General features: G+C 37.8%; 4 protein-coding genes across 4 annotated transcripts in view; 2 read left to right on the top strand and 2 right to left on the bottom strand.

The window, feature by feature from the left end:
- The window catches only part of LOC132843548 (histone H2AX-like), an 80,139-nt gene that overhangs the window by 26,034 nt on the left and 27,287 nt on the right, over window positions 1-26,818 (top strand). The window lies entirely within an intron of this gene.
- Window positions 1-26,818, top strand: part of LOC132843565 (histone H2B-like) — a 48,683-nt gene that overhangs the window by 20,481 nt on the left and 1,384 nt on the right. The window lies entirely within an intron of this gene.
- Window positions 515-26,688, bottom strand: LOC132843549 (histone H3-like). The gene is made up of 3 exons (XM_060866964.1): window positions 26,375-26,688; window positions 17,790-17,824; window positions 515-974 (listed from the first exon to the last, which is right to left on the bottom strand). The coding sequence occupies exons 1-3, from the start codon at window positions 26,665-26,667 to the stop codon at window positions 562-564; spliced, it is 741 nt and encodes a 246-aa protein (XP_060722947.1). The 5' UTR covers window positions 26,668-26,688; the 3' UTR covers window positions 515-561.
- Window positions 25,400-25,851, bottom strand: LOC132843568 (histone H2B). Its single transcript, XM_060866982.1, has one exon. It carries the CDS (start codon window positions 25,824-25,826, stop codon window positions 25,452-25,454), a length of 375 nt encoding a protein of 124 aa, XP_060722965.1. The 5' UTR covers window positions 25,827-25,851; the 3' UTR covers window positions 25,400-25,451.

Genomic DNA, 26,818 nt, shown 5'->3' with positions numbered 1-26,818 from the left:
TCAGATATACTAAGAGGAGAAGACGACTACACATGATCTTTGAGGACAACATCCTCATCATCAATACAACATTGTCAGACTGTATATTTATAATCACACCGTCCAGTGTCACCCACATAAGGATGAGGTTCCCCCTTATGCCCGGTTCCTTTCAAGGTTTCTCCCTAAGGGTTAAATATAATTCTAATACTAACCTTGAGTTTTTGTTTTATATTAATCTCTGTATAACTATGTTGTGTTCATGTCCTGTTAAGCTGCTTTGAGACAACGTCCATTGCTAAAAGCACTATACAAGTAAATGTGTATTTATTTATTTTCAATTACTCTTATCTCTGAACACAATATTCCTAACACAAACACTCTGTACTCTGTATGTCATTTCTGTTAAGCAGATTCACATTTACATACATGTGATTATATATTTTCATATTATACACACACACAAAGTGAGCTTTATATGACAAACTCTGAGCTCACACACACAGATATGAAGAAGTGCTCATGAGAGAGAATGTGGTGGCTCTTAAAAGAGCCTTTGTGTACATTAGACAGAATTGAGGTTTAAGCGCGCTCTCCGCGAATACGGCGGGCCAGCTGAATGTCCTTAGGCATGATGGTCACTCTCTTGGCGTGAATGGCGCACAGGTTGGTGTCCTCGAACAGACCGACCAGGTACGCCTCGCTAGCCTCCTGCAAGGCCATGACGGCCGAGCTCTGGAAACGCAAGTCGGTCTTGAAATCCTGAGCGATTTCTCTCACCAGGCGCTGGAAGGGCAGCTTGTGGATAAGCAGCTCAGTAGACTTCTGATAACGGCGGATCTCCCTCAGAGCCACGGTGCCGGGCCTGTAACGGTGAGGCTTCTTCACGCTGCCGGTAGCCGGGGCGCTCTTGCGAGCAGCCTTAGTGGTGAGCTGCTTCCTGGGTGCTTTGCCACCAGTGGACTTTCGGGCGGTCTGTTTGGTTCTTGCCATAGCTTCGAGCTGTGAACTTCATGGAGGAAAACCAGAATAAACAGCGCTGGCGAACGCTGTCTTTTTAAGCCATAACGCCGCCCTGTTCTCATTGGGCGGATTGAAAGCACACGTCTGCCATTGGATAAAACGCGTTACGTCACCTGATGACTATTGGACCGTTCTCTGTCAGGGACACAGTTTAATACCCAAACCCCTATTTTACTGGCGCTCTCAGTAACACAGCGCTTTTGTTTTCTGTCAGCAACGTACTGTCTCTTTCTGTCATTTAGAGAGCAGACTTTATTTATTATTATTATTATTATTATTATTATTATTATTATTATTATTATTATTGTATGTCATCCATCTTTAAACAAGACCAGTAATTATTAATGTTAGATTTTAACACTAATTTGGGGAATTGTCTTTATGAGTTCTTTATAAGTCTTTATAAGTAACACACAGCATTAATAAAAACTAGGATGAAATTGCACTTTTCCAGTAAATGTGGGTGAGAGCCTTTTTGGGTGGTGAGAAACGCAGCGCTGAGCGAGTTTACTTGGTCTTGACGGCCTTCTCGGTCTTCTTGGGCAGCAGCATGGCCTGAATGTTGGGCAGTACACCTCCCTGAGCGATGGTCACTCCTCCGAGCAGTTTGTTCAGCTCCTCGTCGTTACGCACAGCGAGCTGCAGGTGGCGGGGAATGATACGGGTCTTCTTGTTGTCACGGGTGGCGTTGCCAGCCAACTCGAGGATCTCAGCGGTCAGATACTCGAGCACGGCGGCCAAGTAAACCGGAGCACCGGCACCGACGCGCTCGGCGTAATTACCTTTACGCAGAAGCCTGTGCACACGACCCACGGGGAACTGCAGACTGGCCCTGGATGAACGAGTCTTGGCCTTAGCCCTAGTTTTACCGCCAGTTTTGCCTCTTCCGCTAATCTTGTAGCTCAGATATGTTCTAAGAATAACACCAAAATAACAGCGCTGTTCTTCTAGCACTCTGTGATATAACCATCACGTCAACTCTCTTATTGGCTAAGATACTTGTGATGGAAGAACCAATCCGAAACACGCCGCAGAATTCCACGGTCAGTCCATCATTCTATTGTACGCCACACGCTCCTCCCACTCCCGTGTGTGTGTATGTGTGTGTGTGTGTGTGTGAGAGAGAGAGAAAATGAATGAAATTAAAATAAAAAAGACTAAATGCATATCATTGTAGAGAGAAAATATTTTGTAAACTGATTTATAATCAGTATATTGATTATTCACTGGTTTTATATCTATAAAGCATATATTAGTATAGAAGAGAGTAAAGACAAATGCACATGGATTTAACATGTAAACTGTCCAATTGTCCCTAGTTGTTCATACGTTTATGTGAAGGTGAATGTACAACTCTGTAGCTGCCTAAACACTCTGTACAGAATCCACTAAAGTCATCATGAAGTCATCATTTTGTTTATCATGTTTATCAGAATAGGAAACAGCTGTTTAAGGAAAAAGCCTCAAAAAAATCCTTTTTAAGCCTGAAGAATAGAAAGGCCAGACTTTGTCAAAAAAAATAAATAAATAAATAAAAATTCTAAAAAAAAGCCTGATCAGTTCTGGAAAAGCATTCTTTGGATGTATGAAACTACCAAAAACCAAACAGATACCAAAAAGTGTAACACTGAATATAATTGCTCTACACATCATGTCTTTCCTCAAGTCAAGCTGACACTGTACTTCTCTCAGGTTCTCTAAGTAATGTCTGTGGTGTTTCTGCTCTATTCATTTATGTTTAAACCAGATTATTTAAGAGTTTTTTTTTTTTTTTTAGTTTTACAGTAGATCCAATATTTGTCTCTTTAATGGATCTTTAATGGAGTGAGATGAATTGTCCATGATGGAGAGCAGGAATGTTGAATAAACACAAGGGGAAAATCTTCAGTGTTACAGCAGCATGTGATAGCAGCACAAACTTTAAGGAGTAGATGGAGTCTTTAACAGTATATATTAATAACTGCATATCAAGTTGCATGCCAAACTGAAACCATAGCTGCTTCAAGATGTCCACTCACTGTGAACAATCCATAATGATGCTTTAAGATATAAAGACACTGCATCTTACAGACTGGCCAAAAACATCCTGTCCTGTTATCAGGTAAGCTAAGACACTGTATGTACTGAAGCTGAAACAGATTAACATCCATTACACAGACAACAAAGACTCACCATGTTTGTGGTAAGGTTTTCAGGACATTAATGAATAAAAGCCCCCTCCAGAGTCTACAACCTCTCCATCAATGATGACAAGCAATAGAATGTAATCAAAACCATAGATGGTAATCAACTTCAGGAAGGCCGACACACCCACAGATAATTTATGGTAGTATTAATAGGGTCAGCAGCATTAAGTTCCTGTAATACCTGGTGGATTACCCATGGCTCTTGTCAAGAAGTAAGAGCTGTGTGTCTTTTGCTTTATATTATGAACAGTACAATGTATCTATTATTTTTAATTAGTCAATTTGTTTATATATATATATATATATATATATATATATAATTTTATTTTGAACAATTAAGGAAATTAGAAGAGATTAAAGCTTTCTCAATTGCAGAGAACTGCTCAAGCCTTTATTCTGAAAAGTATAAAGTACATTTACGGCATTTGGAAGAATCCCTTATCCTGTCTGAGATGCAGTTGACATGGCAAGGATAAAAAAACAACCCAAATGCAGGGATAATCAAAATAAAATGATAACTGATTATGAAAAGATTTATTAAAAAAAAACATTCATGGGGAAAAAAATTACAAAAACAAGAAACACGGCTAACAAAGCGGTTACATGATGATTAACAGGCAATTAGGAACAGGTGAGTCCAGATGTGAAACACATGACACAACACGCTCCACGAAGGTCCTCTAAAGTTCCAGCAGGGAATGTTGAAGAGGAGTCCTGACATGTTCAGAGTATTGTTTAAAAGTGCTTTGAAGTCTATCAATGAACAGATCAATACCGGTTCAGTAAGACACAGACTAAGGATACAATCAGTCTAAAACTTTGTTGGGAGGAAATATAGCATAAATACATTTTATCTTATACAAAGTTTGAAATTGGCTGCTACACCCCTGCTCTCCTTGAGTGATCTTTGTACCGTTGGTTAATCTTCATTGAGTTTGCTAAACCAATATCTAAATATTTGTGACTGTAACTTAAATGCTATGTTTGTATTAATGTGTGTTATTTATTACATATACCAGGTAAAACCACAACACAAACTCCATTTCCCAGCAAACACAGCAGCCTACTAACATCTTTGTCTTTGCTCATGTTTGTCCACTGTTTTGCTTTGGATATCCAACCTCTGTTCTTAAACAAAAACATTTTAAAACAAGGGAAAGTAATATTTATTAAGAAGTGGATGGTAGCAGGGATAACAAGAGTACGGGACATTTTATATGAATTCAAAGAGGAGTTTCTTAGGAAAGAGGAATATGATCAGATAGAACTGAGGGACAAATATAAAATAATCAAAGATTCAACAACAAAGAAGTGGATAAGGACAATAGATAACATGGAAGCAGAAAAAGAACAGGAATATGAAAGAGAAGTGTGTGGAAGTGAAACTGGAGAGATTTGAATATTTTATAAGGCATAAAGCAGTATTTACTGACGTAATCGTAACCAAGATAGAAATGGAACAAAGTCCAATGTGTAAAGTGTGTCAGGAAAGAGATTAAGAATTTTTACATCTTTTTTTACATTGTAAAGATTTGGAATTGTTTTTTAAACAATGTAAAATTTTAATCAAAGATGTTACTGGGGATTGGAATGAAAATGATTTGGAATGGAATAGAATTGTAATGTTAGGTCAAGACAAAAAAGTAAAAACAAAAAGTTTGTAAATTTGAGTATGACGTTAATCAAAAGTGCAATATGGGAAAGAAGAATTGTAGTCAAAAGAGAGACTTTTATTAAAATAAAACAGAATCATATATAAAAATTTATATGTACATTTTAACAGTGAAAATAAGATGGAAAACATTTATGATGTTTTTACACGTAAAAACATCATAAATGTTTTCCATCTTATTTTCACTGTTAAAATGTACATATAAATTTTTATATATGATTCACTTTTATTAAAATAAAACAGAATCATATATAAAAATTTATATGTACATTTTAACAGTGAAAATAAGATGGAAAACATTTATGATGTTTTTACACCAAGTGTTTGTTGTGTTTTAAAACAGTTAGTGTGGAATCTGCTGGGTGATGAATTAATGTGTAAATGTCAATACAACTACTTTTGTGTTTGAGGTTGGAAATAAGTAAGTAAGTAAGTAAGTAAGTAAGTAAGTAAGTAAGTAAGTAAGTAAACAAACAAACAAACAAACAAACAAACAAACAAACAAAGAAGAGCGAACGCCAGTTCTCTTCTGATCTGGAAAGCAGCAGATTCGGGACTGGTTAGTAGTTTAACAACATATTAATATTCAGATATTCAAATGTTTTGATAGATTTAAACAGTTTAAAATCACTGTAAAAGTGACCTGATTAAACTCTCTAAAACCTCCTGCCCCTGTACACCACCCACATCTATTACAAAATGCTCCTGTATAATTGTTCAAACTGACTTCAGCAAGCTAACTACCTTTATAGTCACTATGATGTTGTGTAAATGAAATGATTAGTGAAGTTCTCTAGGTAGACAACATACATCTGTCACCAAGCCCTTTATGACCAGATCTGACTAATCACTAGTCTAAGTAGGATTTAGTGTAAATCCAGTAGTCAGGGTTGTGAAAAGTGACTTTTTAATGGACTTGAATATTAGATTGTGGAAATAAACTAAATTCTCATTATCTAAGCTCATCAACTCCTTTCAGGATTTTAGATGGAATTTAAATGGAATTTAAACTGACAGCTATGGTCGCTAGCAGGTTAGCTAACATTAGGCTAATGATTATATTTACATTTAATTCTTCTTCTTCTTATTATTATTCTTATTCTTATTATTTATTTTTTAACACACTTTAATACATTCATTTACTTCAGTTGCATGTTTATCTTAATATATATAATTAATACATTTATAATACACTTAATATAGTTTATTAGTTACATTATTTTTAGTCTATTGGTTTATTTATTTTATTAAAACTTTGAATAAATATTTTATTATAATAAAGATAATTTGTTTGGGCCTTTTTAATTACAGTATATTGATTAGTTTATAAGACAGTATGTACAGGTGAAAAATGTTCTGTAGATACACAGATTTGTTGAAGTTTTGATGAGTTTGAACAATAGAAGAATTCATGAAGTTTGAAAGCTGAGTTTATTTAATGCTTTTCCATAATACAAAGCAGTGAAAGGTGATTCAGTCACATAGACTGTTGTTGTTCTAACTGTGTGAAGAGGTTTGTAAATGTGAACACAGTAATCATAAATACATGTCACTAACTGTAAAAGAAATTGTACATAAAAAAACACCAATCCTTTCCGCCATCTGCTGGTAAAACGATGTTATGACATTAAGTAATGTGTCTAATCTGTTAAACACATATTCTTCTGTAACTGTCTGAACATTTCTCCTCCTTTTATAATGGTGTCATGTTTACATACTTCCAGGTTACAAAATTCACGTGTCATTCTACAAAACGTGACATTTTCACTTAGTAATCTTCAAAATCTTTATTAAGAGCAAACTTAAAGATATGTTACTCCACCCAAATTACCATATTTTCCCACCTCAGACACAAAATCCTTATTCATATTATTCTTTTTATTCAGGAAATGGGAGCTTTTTTGTACCACTCTGTTACAGACAATATGTTCACCATTAAAATAGAAAAAGAAGAAATATATTTTTAAAATCTTTAATCTTTAAAACCTAAAGTTTTCCTTTATTGTAAAATTTCTATGGAAGCTTGTTTCTGCCTCGTTTAAAAAATATATAATAATAATAATAATAATAATAATAATAATAATAATAATAATAATAATAAAAGATAATTCTGACTTTACATCTCATAATTCAGTCTTTTTTCTTTGCAATTCTTGTGATTCTATCCTATTGCTTCATAATATAATGCACCATATATTTTATCATTCTGACACCATTTCTTCCACTTACTGATATTCGATCTTGACTTTTAATCTTTCGATTTTAGATCTTGCTGTATGGTTGTCACGGTCGACGCACCTGCCCCGCCTCCCAGCCGGCAACACCGAGAAGCATCGCCGGAATATTAGGCACTTCCGGACTACTATTCCCACAAAGCCCCGCGCCGACCTAATTACGCCACCCGCTGTTTCCCATTTCCCACGCTATAAAGACTGAACTTGAACTTTCCCCCAGTGCGAAGTCTCGACTAGCGTTTGCTGTCATTCTGAGCGTTTCCCTGTTGTTACTCTGTTTTCCGGTTTTGACTCTGTTCTGATACTCTGACTCTCCGATTGTCTGCTGCCTACCCTGACCTCCTGCCTGCCTTTTCATTTATGATTCTGTGCCTGCCCTTCGATATCGTTTTGCCGTGCTTTGACCCTGCCTGTCTGTGTACGATCTGTCAATAAATTCACGCTGCACATGGATCACCATCCGTACGACTCCTCCTTACAGTGGTCATGGATAACATTTATAGAGTATTATTTTCATTGTGCTAACACAAATAGAGAGATCCTGATTTTACTGTGGAGGCACACTACATAGCTAGAAGCCAGTGCATACAGATTTGGATGGATCATTTTGAACAACTTAAAGAAGATGGACACTTTGTTGACCGCTTTATTGACAAATGTCTCATTCAGTTTTGCTTCCAGCATTTTATTCAGGTAACACATTTAGTATAATGCCAGAGAATCATTTGTGACCCCACCTGTGAAACCCTGGCTAAAGTCACGTGAGCTAATTTAGAGCTTCAAAGAATTCATGACCATAAAAATGACATAAATATGCAATTAGTGATTATTGCTTTAAATTATAGAATAAAAACTAAACTATCAGTATATAATACTCAAACATTTATTTATAACATGAAAAATACTGAAATTAGTGATTTTATAGACACTACACTTTATATTTCTGCACAAATATACCTGAACTTGGCTTGTATACGTTGACTTTCATCGTCTCTGTATTCATTTTAGACACAGAAACACTTGAAGATTCTTATATCATTCGTTTCAGGAACCTATTTCCTGTCATATGAAAATGTAAACAGACCATAATATTAAATCACAATAACAACAATAGGGTCAGTGAAGGCAAGGTAGATATTGTGACTTCTTAATTCAGAGCAGATATTTTTTGTGTAATCTCCAACAATTCAGGTGGATTACAGACTTTAACATGAACTGTGAGTAAACATTTGAAGTGACTTTTCATATAAGAGCTCGTTTTGAGCTGAGATCTAGTGATTTTTAATGTGAATGTTAGAAGGTGAAAATTTGAAATGGTGAGAATTTCAGTTAATTTTTAAGATTTATAAGTCATTTGTGGGGGGCACGGTGGCTTAGTGGTTAGCACGTTTGCCTCACACCTCCAGGGTTGGGGGTTCGATTCCCGCCTCCGCCTTGTGTGTGTGGAGTTTGCATGTTCTCCCCATGCCTCGGGGGTTTCCTCCGGGTACTCCGGTTTCCTCCCCCGGTCCAAAGACATGCATGGTAGGTTGATTGGCATCTCTGGAAAATTGTCCGTAGTGTGTGATTGTGTGAGTGAGTGAGAGTGTGTGTGCCCTGCGATGGGTTGGCACTCCGTCCAGGGTGTATCCTGCATTGATGCCCAATGACGCCTGAGGTAGGCACAGGTTCCCCGTGACCCGAGGTAGTTCGGATAAGCTGTAGAAAATGAGTGAGATGAGTAATTTGTCATTCTGCAAGTGAAAAGGTTATTCTTTTTCCTTTACTGTTTTTTATTACTTTCATGTAACACCAGGATATCCCTCTCTCAGAAAACAAATAGGGTCTTCGATTCTGAAACAAAATAAACAACAACAAATATATTACAAAACAAACATATATGTAAATATACTGGAAAATATAATATGATATATTAAATAATACATTCTCTTTGTGTAAGAGCTTCTGATACACCAGTTTCGACCCACAGTCTAAAAACATGCAGATGAGGTAAATTCAGCTCACTGTAAATTGCTGTTAGGTGTGTGTGTGTGTGTGTGTGTGTGTGTGTGTTAGTGATGGGAAGTTCGGTTCTTTTCCACGAACCGGTTCTTTCGGACAGTTAGTTTTAATGAACCAGTTCAATAATCCAGTTCACCAGTTCTTTTACGTGCTGACGTAATGACGTAATTCGTAATGACCTAAATTCCTTCATCCCGCTGCTGCCGGCAGATATTAGTACAATCAATTTAACACATTTGAAAAGTTCTTTGTAATCATAACTTTAGTTAAATATGTTTCTTACATTTAAGTTTTGCAACTAAAACACCCAGTACAGCACGGTGGCTTAGTGGTTAGCACGTTCGCCTCACACCTCCAGGGTCGGGGTTCGATTCCCGCCTCCACCTTGTGTGTGTGGAGTTTGCATGTTCTCCCCGTGCCTTGGGGGTTTCCTCCGGGTACTCCGGTTTCCTCCCCCGGTCCAAAGACATGCATGGTAGGTTGATTGGCATCTCTGGAAAATTGTCCCTAGTGTGTGATTGCGTGAGTGAATGAGTGTGTGTGTGTGTGTGCCCTGTGATGGGTTGGCACTCCGTCCAGGGTGTATCCTGCCTTGATGCCCGATGACGCCTGAGATAGGCACAGGCTCCCCGTGACCCGAGGTAGTTCGGATAAGCGGTAGAAGATGAATGAATGAATGAATGAATGAACACCCAGTACAGGCATTGATGTGCAAACGTGGGTGTTTTACGTTTCTTAAAGATAAAGTTAATAAACTAATCTTCATCAACTTACAAAAACTTACAAAAAAAAGCATAATTTTGAAATGTTTCTTTCGCTCCATCAGTTGTTTCAAAAACTAATGCAACTGAGTTAAACACTCATATGCTGATAAGACATTAAATCATAACCATTTACATTTGTTGCTGTATCAGTTCAGTAATTTACGCATGCGCAGTAACAACAGCTCATCGGTTCTCGGACGCAGTAAGAGAAACAGTTCTCAGTTCAGTGTACTCAGTTAAGTTCAGTTCAGTGTGAGTGTTACTCACTCACACAGTCACAGACACACACACACAGTCACAGACACACACACACACACACACACCTCTCACCTGTGAAAAACAGGAGCATAAAGAGACATTTATTATAAAGAGTATAAAGAGACATCCATTACTGATGTGTAGATAAACTCACTAAGACAAAAGAAATGTGATTAAAATCTCTCAGCAGTTCTGATCAGCAGTAAAACTGATAACTGTAAGTACATCACTACATATGATTTATAACTGAATTTAAACACCGATTAGTTCAGGGGAGGCAAACTCAGTATTCATGTAATTATTGAATGTAAAAACTCAGGCAATGTTCATTTGAACAAGTTTATTTTATTTTAAACTGTCAGAAGAACAGAGGATGTCTGCACACAAGTACAGGGGAGCTTTTATTATATCTGAAAACAAATCCAAAAGCAGATAAAACCAAAAAAAACACAAAGTAAAAGACAGGTTAGTAAAGAGCAGGTAATAAATCTGAACCAGACTTTGATCACACAGAGCAAAACACAGGCTGTAATTTAAATTGAGAACAGGGAAGACAGGACATGAGGATTAGTAACATCACAACCAGAGAGAACACAGAACATGAGGCTTAGTAACATCACAACCAGAGAGAACACAGAACATGAGGCTTAGTAACATCACAACCAGAGAGAACACTGAACATGAGGATTAGTAACATCACAACCAGAGAGAACACAGAACATGAGGATTAATAACATCACAACCAGAGAGAACACAGAACAACAAATAAAACATCATAAATGATAAACTGATAATGAACTATTTATTAAATTAATGACCTGGAAACACATTTGTAAATAAGAAAGTTCATCTTAACTCTCCTCTGTGTCCTGTGCAGGGGCGTAGATTACGCGTCCCCCACACTTTTTATAAAAAGTAAATTCGTCCCCCTCACTTTTTTAGTGGAGAGTTGTGTTCACCACATGTTGAGGGTTTTAATGGAGCAATGTATATAAATGCAGAGTGATTTAAAATTCAAAGAGACAAGAAAGTTTAAGATAGTCTATACATGACGTTCACGGCAATCAGTCACTCACTTGTCACGTCATCATCACGCGCCCCCAGTACTGTAGCTCGAGTCACACCTGCGGTCCAGCATTCGGTTACGATGAGCTCAAAGTGGCAAAAAACTCTTCACTACTTTTTATAAAAATGTCAAGCAGTGTAAGTTGGCATATGGTATCCGAATTGTGTTGCACAATGTTTAGTAACTCTGCCTGTTGCTCTTGTTGAATAATTAGCAAGTTTTAATTTAAAGGATTATAAGGAAAAATAGCTGCTTTGACAAACGTTATATAAACTCTTTTATAACGTCTTTTGTTTTAACAAGTGTGTTATCAAAACCCTTCAAATAAGAATAAAGATAATGTTGAACTGAGATTTTACAGCATGTTTAACTCTGCCAATTCTACATAATATCAAGTATGTGTCACTGTATGTACACAACAGAGACGAGGACGACGAATAGTGACATTAAAGATGTCATTTTAATAATAAGGAGCAGGTAAATCACACATACATACAACGTAGTAAAGACAATAACCGACAATGAGTGAAGACAGTGGTGATGAGTACAAATAGAGTCCGGGTGAACAGACAGGTGAAGATGGGAAACAAACATGGTGGATGACGGGGTGCAAAGGATGATGGGTAATGTAAAAAATGTAAATAAGGTACAAAGATGTCCTTTTAAGGGTACTGTCCCAGTGGCAAGCTGTTCTATTTCTTTCTTTCTTTCTGTTTTATAATCATAACGCATATAAAGCATGATTAAAAAAATCATGATTAAAAATAAAACCTGTCATTTACACACGGGTTAACTAAAAAAAAAAAAAAAAAAAAAAAAACAGATAACACTAGACATTTTGTCCCCCCCACTTTTTAAATGATGGCTACGTCCCTGGTCCTGTGTGAAGTGTTCAGTGTTCACAGCTAGTTATTTATGAATAATGCTATTTTATTAAGACTATAATCCTATGAAGAGTACAGAATGGAGGTATTACAGCTCCAGAACTGATTCATAAACTCTGTTCACAATTCAGTGGACTTTGATTTATCACCTGAGATAAATAATAAGCATAGAGCAACACTATAGGAACAACAATACTATACAATATAACCAAAATTAAAAGAACACAACTCTATAACAATCTGAGTTTTTAAGCAGATAGTACACAAAAGTCAGAATCCTACATTAACACACATGGATATGAAGAATATCAGTGTTGAAAATTGTGTATTCAGCAGATTATTTTAATTAGAAGTTCACACACACCTTTTCTATAATAAATAAACAAGGTCCAATATTATGGTCTTATTTTATCACTTTGACTGAGTGGGCGGCTCGCCATTGTGCACATTTAATCACGTCCGATACCAGACGATTCCTCTCCAGAAGAGTTAAATATGGCACATATATTCCAACAAGCTCATTTGTAATATCCCATTTCTCCGTTGATTTGCATCAGCTTCTATTTCAAATAATCGCCTTGTGGTTTTCTCACTCCGGTCACAATTTCGTATCACCGTAATCCTTTCAGAGATGTGAATTTTTTGCATTCAATCTTTCTCTCCACACGTGGAAACGTTCTTGAATACGGCTTTGTACGGCTGCTCCATTTGAATTCCCCCTCTGACTCTCACGCTCACAGTGTTAGCTGCGCCATCTTCACTCTCCTCTCCCTCCTTCTCTCTCCCTCTGCCCGTGCAGCAGCGCCGTGGGCGGGGCTTAGGAAAGTGCTGTTTAAAGATTGGCTTATGAAAGATTGGCTCTTAGGAGAGCTAATCACTGGAATCAGAGCCGTGATTGGACAAAACAGCTGTCCTCCTAGAACTTTCCTTTCTCTCTTTTTCTTTTAACTAGTAACCTGATTACCCGGGTTACAAGTGTCTTTATATCTGAAAGCATCATTATGGATTGTTCACATTGAGTGGACATCTTGGACAGCTATGGTTTTAGTTTGGCATGCATCTTGATATGCAGTTATTAATATATACATTATATTAAAGAGACAAATATTGTATCTACTGTAAAACTGGGAAAAAAAAAAAAAAAAAAAAATCCCAGAAGTTTTTATAATCTTAAATAATCTGGTTTATTATTTTATGGAATAAAACACAAATGAATAGAGCAGAAACACCACAGACATTACTTAGAGAACCTGAGAGAAGTACAGTGTCAGCTTGACTTGAGGAAAGACGTGATGTGTAGAGAAATTATTTTCAGTGTTACACTTTTTGGTATCTGATTAATGTAACTGACAATGCATGATTAAAGTCAGGGTCTTCATTTTTGACTCATTCACACACACAAACATACCACTTTGACATACAGTCAATTTTCTTTTCCATTTTTGCTCAGACCAGAAAGCTGCAGCATCCACATGATTGTGAATAGGGTGGGCAAGACCCAAATTTGCCCACTGTTGCCACCGGCTTAGTGGAACATTATGATTTCTGAATCTGATGAATTCTGACAAACCAAAAACAGATCCAACTGAAACCATCATGACTGGTCAGTACATAATGGCATCAATGTAAACACTGGATTAAACAAGCACAGTACTACAATTAGGACAGCCTAAATTTTTGAACATTGTCTGGAAAGGGTGTGCAACCATCTTCATCAAAAGTAATATTTCTCCCTTGTGGCCCTCACGGTGAAGTAGCCATTTTGTTTGGCTTCCATAAAACCCCAGCTACATACAGGCCTGCAACTGAGAACATCTAAGTTTTCATTTACTTTTGCCGGTTTTATTGTTTATTTTATGGTCGTTTATTGATTAAGAAGTGTGATGTGTTACTAATACTTTTCTTTTGAAACTGTCCTTGAGTTTGAACAGTAAACTGGACAATAATTCGCACAACATATACTGTATATGCATCACATACTGTTCGTATCATTTATGTTGTGTTGTGTGTGTATATTTATAATATTGCATTTCACACTTCTTGGTACCGGTCAGTTTAATATATTTAATTGTCAGTAGAACCCATACTCAGTGTAAATCAGAGATAAGACTAGATTAAGTTTAACTAGACTAGATTAAGTTTAAGATGTTCAGTAAAATGAAAAAGAGCTCAGGTTAGTCACCACATAATAGCCAGTAACGCTACGGGCGCTACACGCTAAAATCTAAGTATATATGATATAACCTCAGCTATAGGGAATTTAAAGGAATACATTTATAATAAAGAAAAAAATCATTTTTGTTATATAGAACATTCAAATGGATTTTTTTCTAAACTTATTGATGTGAATATGAGAATGGTAATGTTTTTCCTTTCTTTCTTTTATTTTCTTTTTCTTCCTTTTTCTTCCATGTTTCTGAACGTAATGTGCCGAGGGTTCAACAAATCATTGTTTTTAACGTGGATTTAACAACAACAACACTAAACAGATACCAGCTTATGTCCTTTGATGGCGAGACAACCAGAGAATTATTACAACAAGGACAAAGTGAGTTGACAAAATGTTTTTTTTTTTTCAAAAAAAGATTTCTTTACTTATTTTTGGTCAACAGGACTTTAGGTGAACAGTCAGCTAACCTCATTGCACTGGGTCACTTTCTGTAGGAACTGATATTGGAAAAGTGAAGTGACTAATCATCTCAGAACTGTTTATACATTTAATTGAATTTGAATTATTATTGATATATTGTTGTTTAATTGTTGTTCTGCATACTGCTGTATTTTTATTTTTATTGTTTTCCATTTTTCTTTTCTTCCCTTTGTTGATTTACCAGGGTTTAAATTTAAAACAAATCAGAAAAATCTAATCTCACAACAAAGTCCACTCTGACATGTTGTGAACGGTCAGTGAGGTACAGTAAGAATCAATCCATTTAATAGCATTTGAGGAAAAATTAAAATTGCATAATTTTGTCAGCAAGACTTTATGATTGACAATGTCGAAAGCCTTCTTAAGATCCAGGAACACAGCTCCAACCACCCCACCTCGATCCAACAACGCTCTAATATTTTCAGTAAAGAAGCAAGTAGCAGTTTCGGTTGAATAATTTGCTCTAAAGCCAAAGTGCATAGGGTGAAGAGCATAGGGTGTGGTATTTAGATGGTTAATAATTTGTTTTGCTATCAGTTTCTCTGCAATCTTAGACACAGTAGGCAAAATGCTGATAGGTCTGTAATTTAACATAGAATGAGGGTCTCCACCTTTGAAAATGGGAACAATAACCGCTGATTTCCACATACTTGGAAACATATTTTGTGAAATTAATGGTAATGGGGCATGTGACTATTGTACTAAGCTCCTTGAGCATCATTATATCCATACCAAAAATATCTTTACAGCTAGATGGTCTAAGTGATATTTATTTTTAGGAATTGTAGTAATTTCTTTATTTTCTTTAGCACAAGGATAAAAACGTTTTTTGGTTAGCTTTCTAGTGATAAGAGTTAGATTATGATCCGATAAGCCTGTTAACATATAAAATGATTTTACAATTCTTTCCGGCCTATTGGTAAATATGAGATCAATCTGTGTCTTGGAAGAGTTTGTTATCCGTGTCGACCCGCGAACAACTTGTGTTAGATCAAACCTATCTGTAATTTGTTTGAGCCTTTTTCTAGCGGATTCGTCTTCCCAGTTGATGTTAAAACCCCCCATAATAATAATTTCTTTATCAAGATCGCTTTCTTTTAACAGATTTTCAAAATTTTCATAAAAGCTGTTATCTGAAGAGGGAGGCCTGTAAATTATAACAAGGACAAAGGACATTTGTGGTGAAAGACTAACATTGAGACCTACTGTAGACATTCTAGTAAATTACAATTTGACCACTGGATTTTAGAACACTTTAGTGTACTTTTTATATAAACCATCACTCCTCCTCCCTTCTTTAATTCCTCCCAGTCTTTCCTGTAGATGGTATAACCAGGGATGTTCAGGGTGGCTAATGGAGCATTTTGATTGAGCCAGGTTTCAGATAAGCATAAAAAGTCCAGGTTTGAATCCATTAACAAATGCTGTATTTGCTCACTTTTAGACATTATGCTTCTAATGTTTAGATGACCACCTAAAAGGCCCTTTGGTTTAGCCTTAGGGTCCCACACGGTTCGTGAATGATTGACAGTCTGAAACACCTCACATTTCCTGTTCTTTGCAATCCCTAGATTTAGCTGTTTCCTGTTTACATTCTGCATCACTACGGGGACACGTGAAGTGCCCACCGTTAAAGTAGTCATAGAACCCCAGGGTCTAGCCAGCCCAACATGCACACCATGCCCAGACAAAACACCGGATCCACCCGACGTCACTGTGAAGCCATCGCTCATCAGACTCGTCCCCCGTGATCCCCAATGGACAAACCGCACAAAACCCACGCCGACACCAAAAGCACCAGGCACGTCACCAACGCCAACACCGGCACGAGAAACCCGCGCATGCTGATCCACCACACCCGCCACAGCACCAGCACAGCCACTCAGCGTCCCATCCATGGCATCACCAAACATATATGACGGACAGGAAAGGTTAGAATGTACAGTACTACACTGAGATGCATCATACAATGTGCATACCTGAAGGACTGTAGCAGTGTGCTCCTCCACAGGCCTCTCCTCGGGTGTCAGGCGGTACAGTCCTTGGCATGGATGCATGTCAAAACTCTCTGAGTCAAAGACAAGACTGTTACTGAGTTCTGATGTTTGAAACATGGGCACATCCTGTGAGATATCCAAGGGTAGTTTGGCCAAACTCCCAACATCTCCCACTGAAGGCCCACTGATCTCTGCACTACAGCTCACACTCCAGCTTGGATTACACTCAGTTGATCCACTTACTGGTTCAGTTATATGTTGGTTTATTGATGGTCCTGGATTCATCTGTATGTCGCCGCTGAGCAGGAGAAGAATCAATAGAACCTTTGGACCATACCATTTGCTTCCCTTGACATGCTGATGACTTTCTTTTCCTTGATGATGATTTTTTTGCCAGCAGATAGAATAAATAATGTGGTAGCCTTGGCTGAAGAAGTTCAGTTGTGGTCTATCAACCATGGGCACGAGTTTAACAGATGTAGTCTGTGTTTCGTTTCCAGTAGCACTGGCAGCAAAACCACATGGACTTATCAGAAGCCACAAACAGAGCAGCCATATACAACAAGATACATAGTCCCTCTTTCCAACATTTAAAATCCATCATTGGCTAAAAATTTCTTTAATATTGATAAGATATTGTTGAAAAATACAAAATGAGATAAAAAATGTTTGTAGAAAAACGTTAAACAAAGGGGGAAGTGTGTAGCCTAACAAACCACCCCTGCACCTGGCGGCCATCTTGTTTTTCTTTTTCGTGTGTTAAAGTCTTAACACTTTAGTGTCCAAAGGAATAGTGTATTTTATCAATACACTGCCATATATGTCAGGTTAATGTTGGTGTAAAAGAGTCACAAAAATGTCCTTTTAAGGCAAATATCAAATATCCACCTCTTGTAGAAGGCAGATTTTTGTCACTGGTCTATTCAAATAATTTGTCTTGGTTTTCAGTCGCACCAAGCCTTTATTATATGTAAATGTTTGAATCACCTTTCCAGTTATCCATGAATTACGTGGTGCTGAATCATCGACCAAAAGCACAATATCACTTGAAATGAAGTTGCGAGATGGAGCTGACCATTTTTGCCACTCTTACAACTGAGGTAAGTATTCCTTTGTCGTTTCCAGAACAGGTCTGAAATATATTGCACCTGCCTCCACCTTCGACGAGCATATATATCCTGTCTTTGAAAGATTCCTGGTGGCAATGATGGCATGGCCTTTAACAGCAGCAAATGATTGGGTGTTAGTGCTTCCAGATCATTAGGGTCAGTAGATTCCTTAGTAATGGGACGTCCATTAATAATTGCTTCAGCTTCACATAAAACTGTATGGAGACCTTCTTCATCAAGAGTTTGTGTTCTTAAAGTTGCATTAAGAACTTTTCTAACAGACCTAATAAGTCTTTTCCATGTGCCTCCAAAATGTGAACCACTTGAGGAATTAAAGGTCAACTTGATTCCTTTCTGCAGAAGTGTGTTATTGATTCGAGATTGGTTCCAGCCTTCAATAGCTTGTCTTAATTCACGTTGTCCGCCATGAAAATTTGTACCATTGTCAGATTGCATTTCTAGGACTTGTCCACGTCTTGCGATAAATCTTCGTAGTGCGTTAATAAAGGAGTCGGTATCCAATGATGATAACACTTCAATATGAATGGCACGAATGGTTAGACATGTGAAGATAACACCGTACCTTTTCACAATACTTCTACTTTTAATTTCAAAGGGTCCAAAACAGTCAACTCCGACATACGTAAATGGAGGTTTGTCTGGAGAGACTCTGTTTAGAGGTTGGTTTGCCATCTGTTGATGCGCTGGTGCTGCCTGCAAACGTTTGCAGATCACACACTTAGATATGATCTTCCTTTTAGCTCCACTAGCACCAGGAATCCAATACTTCTGATGTAACCTTGAGAGCATGTAATTTCAGCCCTCATGACCCACTTCTTGATGTTCATGTTTAAGAATAATGCTGGAGATGTGAAAGTCCTTTGCAAGTATAGCAGGATGTTTTGATTCTTCATGCATGACCGTCCACCTACTCTTAGAACACCATCTTCAAGTACTGGATTGAGCTTATAAATTTGACTGTTCCGTTTAACATGTTCTCCCTTTTCCAGGCTTGAGATTTCATCAAAGTATCTTCTCCTTTGACAGTGGCGAATTATCTCCAATTCAGACCTTTTTAACTCCTCCACAGAAAGTTTGGTTTTACCACACTGAGTCTTTATTTCCTCCATTTCCTCTTTCAACTGTTGTTTTTGTTGAGTTTCATCCATGCTAGTTTGTGTCAACGACATTCTCAATGATTTTCTTTTCTTACTTAGATTTAGAAGTAATTGCTTAAATCTGAGAATCCAAGCTACTGATCTCTTTAAAAGAGTCCAAGAGGAAAAATACTGGATGAACTGCATTATATCATTCATATTCTCCTCTACTTGGGCAGTATTGACTGTAATACTTCTCTTTACCTCTGGATCGTCTGATGAACATTCTCCCAAGTCAGTAAGATTAACAGGCCATTCCTGTTCAGGAAGAGAGAGAAACTGAGGTCCAAAGACCCAATCCTTGTTCTTCAGGAATGATTCCACTTTTAGCCGTCTAGAAGCTATATCTGCTGGCACTCTCTCAGCATAACCGTTAGAAATGAGGTCTTTCATGAATATTCAGAATGAAATGATGCATCCCTTTTCAGCCTTTTCATTAGATGCAGAGCACGCTGTTCAGCAATTACCCTGTTGTCTGGCATATGAACGTCTTTATTTCTCAAGGGTAAGCCAATAGAATAATGACCATCAACAAGCTTTAATGAATTGGTTGCCATTTCAATAAACTTATGATCTTCTCTTGAAAATCCAACCTGTTCACTTGTGTTACATTCAGGAAAATCAACTTCTAATTGTTTCTGCCAAAGCGCTCCCAAGCTTGAAACCGAACTCCTGTTAACTGTGACATTAGGGTACGTAAAGACTGATTGGCCATCACTATCTCTTCTTAGTGGACCATTTACTGTCCATCCCAACCAAATTTTAATTGCATATGGTCCATTGTCCACACTGCTGATCACTTGAATTGGTTCCATAACCCTTGGGGCATTTGCTCCTATCAGCAGCTCTATATCTGAGTCAATTTCAGGCAGATTCACATGTTTCAAATGTGGCCATCTCTGAATATCCTGTTGTCTTGGGATGTTTACATTATGCACAGGCATAGGATTTTGCGTCTGGCATCTGGCAACTCTATAAAGTCCTTTTCATTCAAACCGACCACCTCTAAACCGGAAACAATATTGGTAGTTGTGACTTTCTCCTGACCCATAGTACGTAAGAGAATTTTAGTCCTTTTACCTGACAGACCAAGTCTGTTCATCAGTCCAGACGTACAAAAGACTGCTGTACTTCCTTGATCCAGAAAAGCATAAGTAATCACAGTCTTATTTCCCTTTTTAGATTTTACTTGCACAGGAACTATTGGCAGTTTACATTGGAGTCCAGTGGATTTATTGGGGCTGGAGAATATCAATTCCAAAGCACTGCCCATTACAGCATTTGTTTGTCTACCAACTTGTCTTGAATTGGTCACCTTCTCACTTGGATAGATGTGAAGTATAGTGCTTAAGACTACACACTTTGCATGAAAGGCGATTTTTACAATCTTTACTGATGTGCCCTGTACACATACAGTCAAAACAAATGCCATTCTCCTTAAGAAATGCAATCTTTTCATTATGACTCCTCTTTTCCAATAGAGGGCATAATTCCATAGTGTGTTCACATCTGCAAAACAAACAACTTTTGTTGCTAGGTGAAACAGTTTCTTTTCTGTTCATTCCAGTTCCTGATTTCATTTCCACTGTTGTAACAGTAGTGGCAAAATTGCTTCTTTTAGGTTTAAAATAAGACTGAAGTTTTCCTTTGTTTGATGATTTATTTCCTGTCAGTGCTGTAGCATCCTGAATAACTCCAAATACTGGATCAGTCATTATTTTTACTTGTCTTTCAACAAAGTTGACAGCGTCGATAAAAGTAGCTCTTTGATTGCTTGATTCCTGCAATTCACAGACCTTGGACCTCCATTTTCCCCTTAATTTGTATGGTAGTTTCTTCACTACAGTCAGTATGTTAGTAGGTGTATTCATCTCGTGCAAATACTGAATATCTTCTGTTATGACCTCCATTCTTTTGTTTTATTTCTGTGCTGCCCTCTGGTGTTTCTTGTACCTGTCATGTGTTTCAGGAAGGCTGTTCCGGAGTTAATAGGAGTAAGGCTCCGATTGGTTGTCATCTCCACCTGTTCCAGATAAAAGGACTGCCTGGATCCCTGATTAGACGCTGCTTTTGCTTTAGCTCTTTGCCTTTCGTGCAACTGTGGTTGCTGTGTTTGTATTGCATTGTGTATATGTATGATATATTCTCTGTATGTTTGACCCATTCCAGTAATTTGTGATTGTCTTGTCTTAGAGAGAAAGTTTGTGTTCCTAGTGTGTTGAGCCTGTGAGTTTTGTTTTGTCTTGGTTTGTTTATTATTTCAACCGATTGATTTGTTTGTGCTTGACCCATGCCTGATATATGATTCCGAACTCTGTTTTTGACTTGTTAGCCACCCGCTTTAATTATACACCTTTGCCTATAACATGGTTACAAGGTATGTAGGGGGAGCGACGCCAGTTATTTTGGGAACCTTTATTATATTGTTTTTTGTAAGAGGGAGTTAGGTATGAAGTAATGTATTTTATTTTCTTTCAATTTTCAGTTTAGTAAGAGAGGTGTTTGGTGAAGATTGTTCTGTTTGTTATTTTGGCCTTGTCCTCCCCTGAAGCCTAAAACTCCTTGTCAACCCTTGAATAAATGATTGTGAATTATAACATCTCTGTATAAAGACATTCATTTACCCATTCTGTTGCGACTGACCCCTAGATGGTCGTAACACTTCCATGCAATTACAACACTTCCATGCAATCTTGTAAAGCTTTGATACCTTCACTTTTAATATTTGACCATGATAGAACTTTTGCCATATAAGCTGATGCAGTTTTATACTGGTCAACAAAATGCACTTGTAGTAAAGACTTGGCTCTTAAATAACCACGATCAGCAGGAACATGCAGACGACTTCTTACAATCTCTCTTGGATGACCCCTGGTGTACTGTTCAAGAAAGTATAAGCAATCATTAGGGTGGCTACTTTTGCACTCCAAGCCGCTTTCAAAGGATTTCATAAAGGCATGGAAATGCAGAGGATTTCCGTCAAACACTTGAATTTCCTTTTTTTGGCAAAGATGAAAAACACTGTTGTTGAATCAGCAAATATGTAATTTAATTTTGTTTATCCATAATATGGAGAACTTGATCATTAAGTCTTGTATTAGTAGATCTTGAATCAGTGTTGGGACTGTTTCCATGCTGAACATTAATGTTCCCAAGACCACTCTGAGTTGTTTGACCTGAATTTGGGATTAGGAATTTTGTCTTGAGAATAGACAGCCTGAGAAACATTTCCCATCTTAGCCTTGGCACCTGAATTACCATAAACGTTGTGTCGTGTCATATTTGTGGGAATAAATGAATCTGCATCAACATTAAGTTTCTGTGTTGTCTGTTGTCCTTTATCAAAGTAAGAATTCATTCCATCAGACCGCTGAGTCACATCAGTTTTAGCAGAGCATACACTTGAGCCTTTAAGCACTTTCACTTTTGCCATAGCTGCAGCAATTTCCATTTGTAACTCAAAATCCTCCTTTTGTTTCCTTAGACTTTGCTCCTTTTCTTCAATTGCATGCTTTTCTTTCATGAAATTTTGACGTACCAACAGAGACGCTATATCAGCCTCTGCTTTAATGCGTGCTGAAGAGGTTGTTGATGTTGTTGAGTGTCTTGCAGCAGAGCTTTGTTTGCTTAATCCTCTACTTCCAACATTAGAAATGCTGTCACTTGGATTTATTTCATCTTGGTTATGCATGTCACTTTGAGACTTGTTCTGAGTTTTTGAATCATCCGAAGAACTTTGGCTTTCAGCAAATTGCAGCTGTTGATTTTGGGTTTTATCATTTAAGTTCTCAATTCCATTTAACCATTGCGTTGTGTTTTTTATGAACACATCACTGTATTTATGTATACTTGAAAACCAGTCATTCTGATTACTTTGCTCATCACTTGGTAATAATAGAATCGGTGAATCATGAAGTTTAATTGTCTCTTTAAACAACTGCGTCAAGCGTTCAAGTTCAGACCGTACCATTGAAACATTCTCATTATTCAACATGAGCTTTTAGATGGTTGATTCAATACAAGATGAACGCATCCATAACAAGCAAACAATCCAAAACAATTCAAAATTTCTCTTCAATCGTACATTCAGGAAAACATAGCAGTCCGAATTGGGATCCAACATGGCAACAGCAACCGCGATTTAAAGCCAAACACAACAGCGGTTGTATGCTAAACAGCCACTTATGCCAAACTTAATCCGCAACACACGAGAATTAATATTGTAACCCTTGTCCTACCAAGTAGACGATGGTAAACGTTAAACAAGGCTGGTCCTATTATTCCTTTTGTCCAAGCATGCAACTGTTTCCATTAAAACAGGCTGAGCTTTTCCAATCAAAACTATCGATGCAGCGCTTCCTCGATGTGCTCAGTCAAAACGCTCAGGCCTCTGCATTGAATCGTTCCGTGCATAATGTCCAAAACATACATTTTTTGGTTGACTTAATTGTAGCGGCACAATGATCTTAAAACCGCCAAGGAGCTGAGTGGGGAGCAATAAAATCGTGACACATTAATCATCCTTGCAGTTTGGTGTTTATTCTCCATCCATTTGAAAGATTGTTTCTATATAACAATGTATAACAGTAATTTGCTTAAGTTCAACAATACTGCTTCTCGATGAATATATTATTCTTATACCGTGATTATACGGTCAACCAAAAAATATGTGCTCCTACACTCACCCCCATGCTTCCAGAGCTACACACAGGTGTTTTAACCTTACGTAATTACTAACGCCCCCGTTCTCCCATGGTCACATGACATACACTTAACATGGCTCCTACAGTAGTAGTAGTAGTAATTTATTAGTTCATTTTTTATTTATTTACTTTTACTGCTAATACTAACAGTACTAATACTACTGCAATTAGACCAAGCTTACACAAAATACAAGGTTTAAAAACAATGGCAGGAAGAGTGGTTAAGGTTACAGTTTATGCTGATGATATAACAATTTTAATTAATATACACTTTGAATTAAAGGTGATAATGAAACATTTCAAGAAATATGAAGAAATATCTGGAGCTAAACTGAATCAAAACAAAAGAGAAGCTGTATGGATGAGCAATAGTGTAACTCTAGTGTAAACCCTAGAGACCCAAAGCAAAGAAGAAGTGAAAGTATTAGGCTTAACAATTACAAACAGAAAATGTGTTGAACACAACTGGGGAGAGAAATAATATGAAAATGAAAACTGGAAATAGCTAATTATAAATCAAGAATTCAGTTAATTTAAACATTTGTATTAGCTAAATTATTTTATTTCTATCTGACAATAAAATGATAATAAAATGTGTAGGTTTTATATGGAGAAACAATAGAGAAGTTACAACACAAACATTTCTATACAAACCAAAATAAACTAGGACGTCTGGGTGCTACTGAGCTGGGTAATAAATTAAAAAAAAAAAAAAAATGTAACAACTTTGTTATAAATTGTACACAATCAGCAGAAATATGGCATAAAGTAAAAAATATTTAAATAGAAATGTGAATGAAAAAACTAATGTATTGTAATAATGTAATTTTCAACACAAAGCTAAAAAAAAATGTGATTGACAGTTGTTTTGTTTGTGTTTTGAATATGAAAAATGTACAGTACCTGTATTTATAAATGATAAATAAAAACATACAGTAATAAAAGAGAATGTTAAAAAAATAAACTGGTTTTATTTTACAGAAGATGCGCACGGAGGTTGAGGGAGGAGTAAACAGGAGTTTACTTTCACTTTCGGTCACTTACTCGCTACTGTACACTCTTAATGCTACTTTACACTTAAATGGAACTTAACTGAAAATGCTTTGCGACTCTCCATAGGAAATGAATGGCTTCCTGTTTATCGGCCGTCGTTTGTCGTGTGCAGTGGAAAGACGGCTTTAACCGAGTGAGACGCGGGAAGCTGAGGCGGGGAAAACAGAGCACACGTGGTTGTTGGGGATCTTTGTTTCGGCGGCGGCTCGGGTGCTCGTATTTCAAAAATTTCACAAAAACTCACATCGCAAGGCAAAAAATTGGTTGAATCACAGCTCATATCTCAAAAAATTCATATATCAAAGCACTCGTATGTTGAGGCACCACTGTACGTGTAAATGTGTCTAAAATGTTAAAGCAGATATGACCAACTGATGTAAGATTTATATTTTTGTATTCAAATGTACGATTGTAAAACACATGATGTACTTGTCTTGTAAATGAGAATTTCATACATTTTGGAAGATTTAAAAAAAAAAAAAAAAAAAAAAAAAGACCAGCAACAAAGCATCTAATTATAATTTCTTTAAAACACAAAAACATTGATGGAATACATACGTGAAAAAAGTGGTTATCGTTTGGGGGGTGTGTGTGTGTGTGTGTGTGTGTGTGTGTGTGTGTGACTCACACGCGAAAAGGAGATTTGCACGTTGTATGAAAAAGTGGGTGGCTCTTAAAAGAGCCTTTGTGTTGATAAAGACGGCGGTAAGGCGCTTTACTTGGAGCTGGTGTACTTGGTGACGGCCTTTGTGCCCTCAGACACGGCGTGCTTGGCCAACTCTCCGGGAAGCAACAGACGCACGGCAGTCTGGATCTCCCTAGAGGTGATGGTGGAGCGCTTGTTGTAGTGAGCCAGACGAGAAGACTCACCGGCGATGCGCTCAAAAATGTCGTTGACGAACGAGTTCATGATGCCCATGGCCTTAGAGGAGATACCGGTATCAGGGTGCACCTGCTTCAGGACTTTGTACACGTAGATGGCGTAACTCTCCTTCCTGGTCTTTCTGCGCTTCTTGCCGCCTTTACCCGCCGTCTTGGTCACGGCTTTCTTGGATCCCTTCTTGGGCGCGGTCTTAGCTGGTTCAGGCATGCTGTTGCTGTTCGAATGAACTTCGAGAGAATGAAAAACACCCACCTAGCGGCTGGTCTATTTACAGTCTGACATTGTAATTAGGCACAAGCGAACAAACGTATGTTATTGGTCATAATCCCAAAGCCCCTGACGCGGAGCGCCTCCTCCCGCTCCTCCTACACACTTACTCCTCCCCACTGTCCCCTCTATGCTTTGTTCTCCTCCCGCCGTTTTACACTCAACTTGGTGCTTTATGACAAAAAAGGGGAAAAAAATCCTGTTTCTACCCCCAGACTTTACACGCGTTTCTCACACGCACACACTATGAAAGAAAAAGAGTAAAATCAAGAGGCATATACATGAATTGACTTGTGTAATACTGTACTTAATAGCGTCTATTATAAAAAAAAAACATTTTATACGGCTTTTGACGTCATTTGCGTCCTTCCCCCAAAACACGCACACAATAAAGAAGGAAAAGCGCTTTGTGGATATTTGGGTGGCTCTTAAAAGAGCCGTTGTGTTGACGTGGTTCGGTGTTGAACGTTTATCCGCCGAAGCCGTACAGAGTGCGTCCCTGGCGTTTCAGGGCGTACACCACATCCATGGCGGTGACGGTCTTTCTTTTGGCGTGCTCGGTGTAGGTGACGGCGTCGCGGATGACGTTCTCCAAGAAGACTTTGAGCACACCGCGAGTCTCTTCGTAAATCAGGCCGGAAATACGCTTAACACCGCCACGGCGAGCCAGACGGCGAATAGCTGGCTTGGTGATTCCCTGGATGTTATCGCGAAGGACCTTACGATGACGCTTTGCGCCCCCTTTGCCGAGTCCCTTACCACCTTTACCTCTACCAGACATGATGCTGCTCTATCCAAGTGAAGCCGCTCAATAAAACACACCAGAGAGAGGCCGAATATTTATCCGCCTTCTCCTGGACCCAGTTGAGAACAGGCGCGGAGGCGGGTCTAAGACCAGCGCTCACACAATAGAACCCATTCATAAACAAAGA

The sequence above is a fragment of the Tachysurus vachellii genome, chromosome 3, assembly GCF_030014155.1.
Source record: "Tachysurus vachellii isolate PV-2020 chromosome 3, HZAU_Pvac_v1, whole genome shotgun sequence".
In the NCBI taxonomy this organism is placed as follows: domain Eukaryota; kingdom Metazoa; phylum Chordata; class Actinopteri; order Siluriformes; family Bagridae; genus Tachysurus; species Tachysurus vachellii.
Note: the sequence above shows the minus strand (reverse complement) of the source record. Positions and strands in the feature narration are given on the sequence as shown.

Coding starts and splice junctions, on each gene's coding strand:
- LOC132843568 (XM_060866982.1), bottom strand. CDS start 25,826: ATGCCTGAACCAGCTAAGACCGCGCCCAAGAAGGGATCCAAGAAAGCC.
- LOC132843549 (XM_060866964.1), bottom strand. CDS start 26,667: ATGTCTGGTAGAGGTAAAGGTGGTAAGGGACTCGGCAAAGGGGGCGCA. Junction 17,825..26,374: donor AAACGCCAGGGACGCACTCT/GTACGGCTTCGG, acceptor GAAACGACAAAG/GAATACTTACCTCAGTTGTA. Junction 975..17,789: donor TTGTAAGAGTGGCAAAAATG/GTCAGCTCCATC, acceptor CACAGCTCGAAG/CTATGGCAAGAACCAAACAG.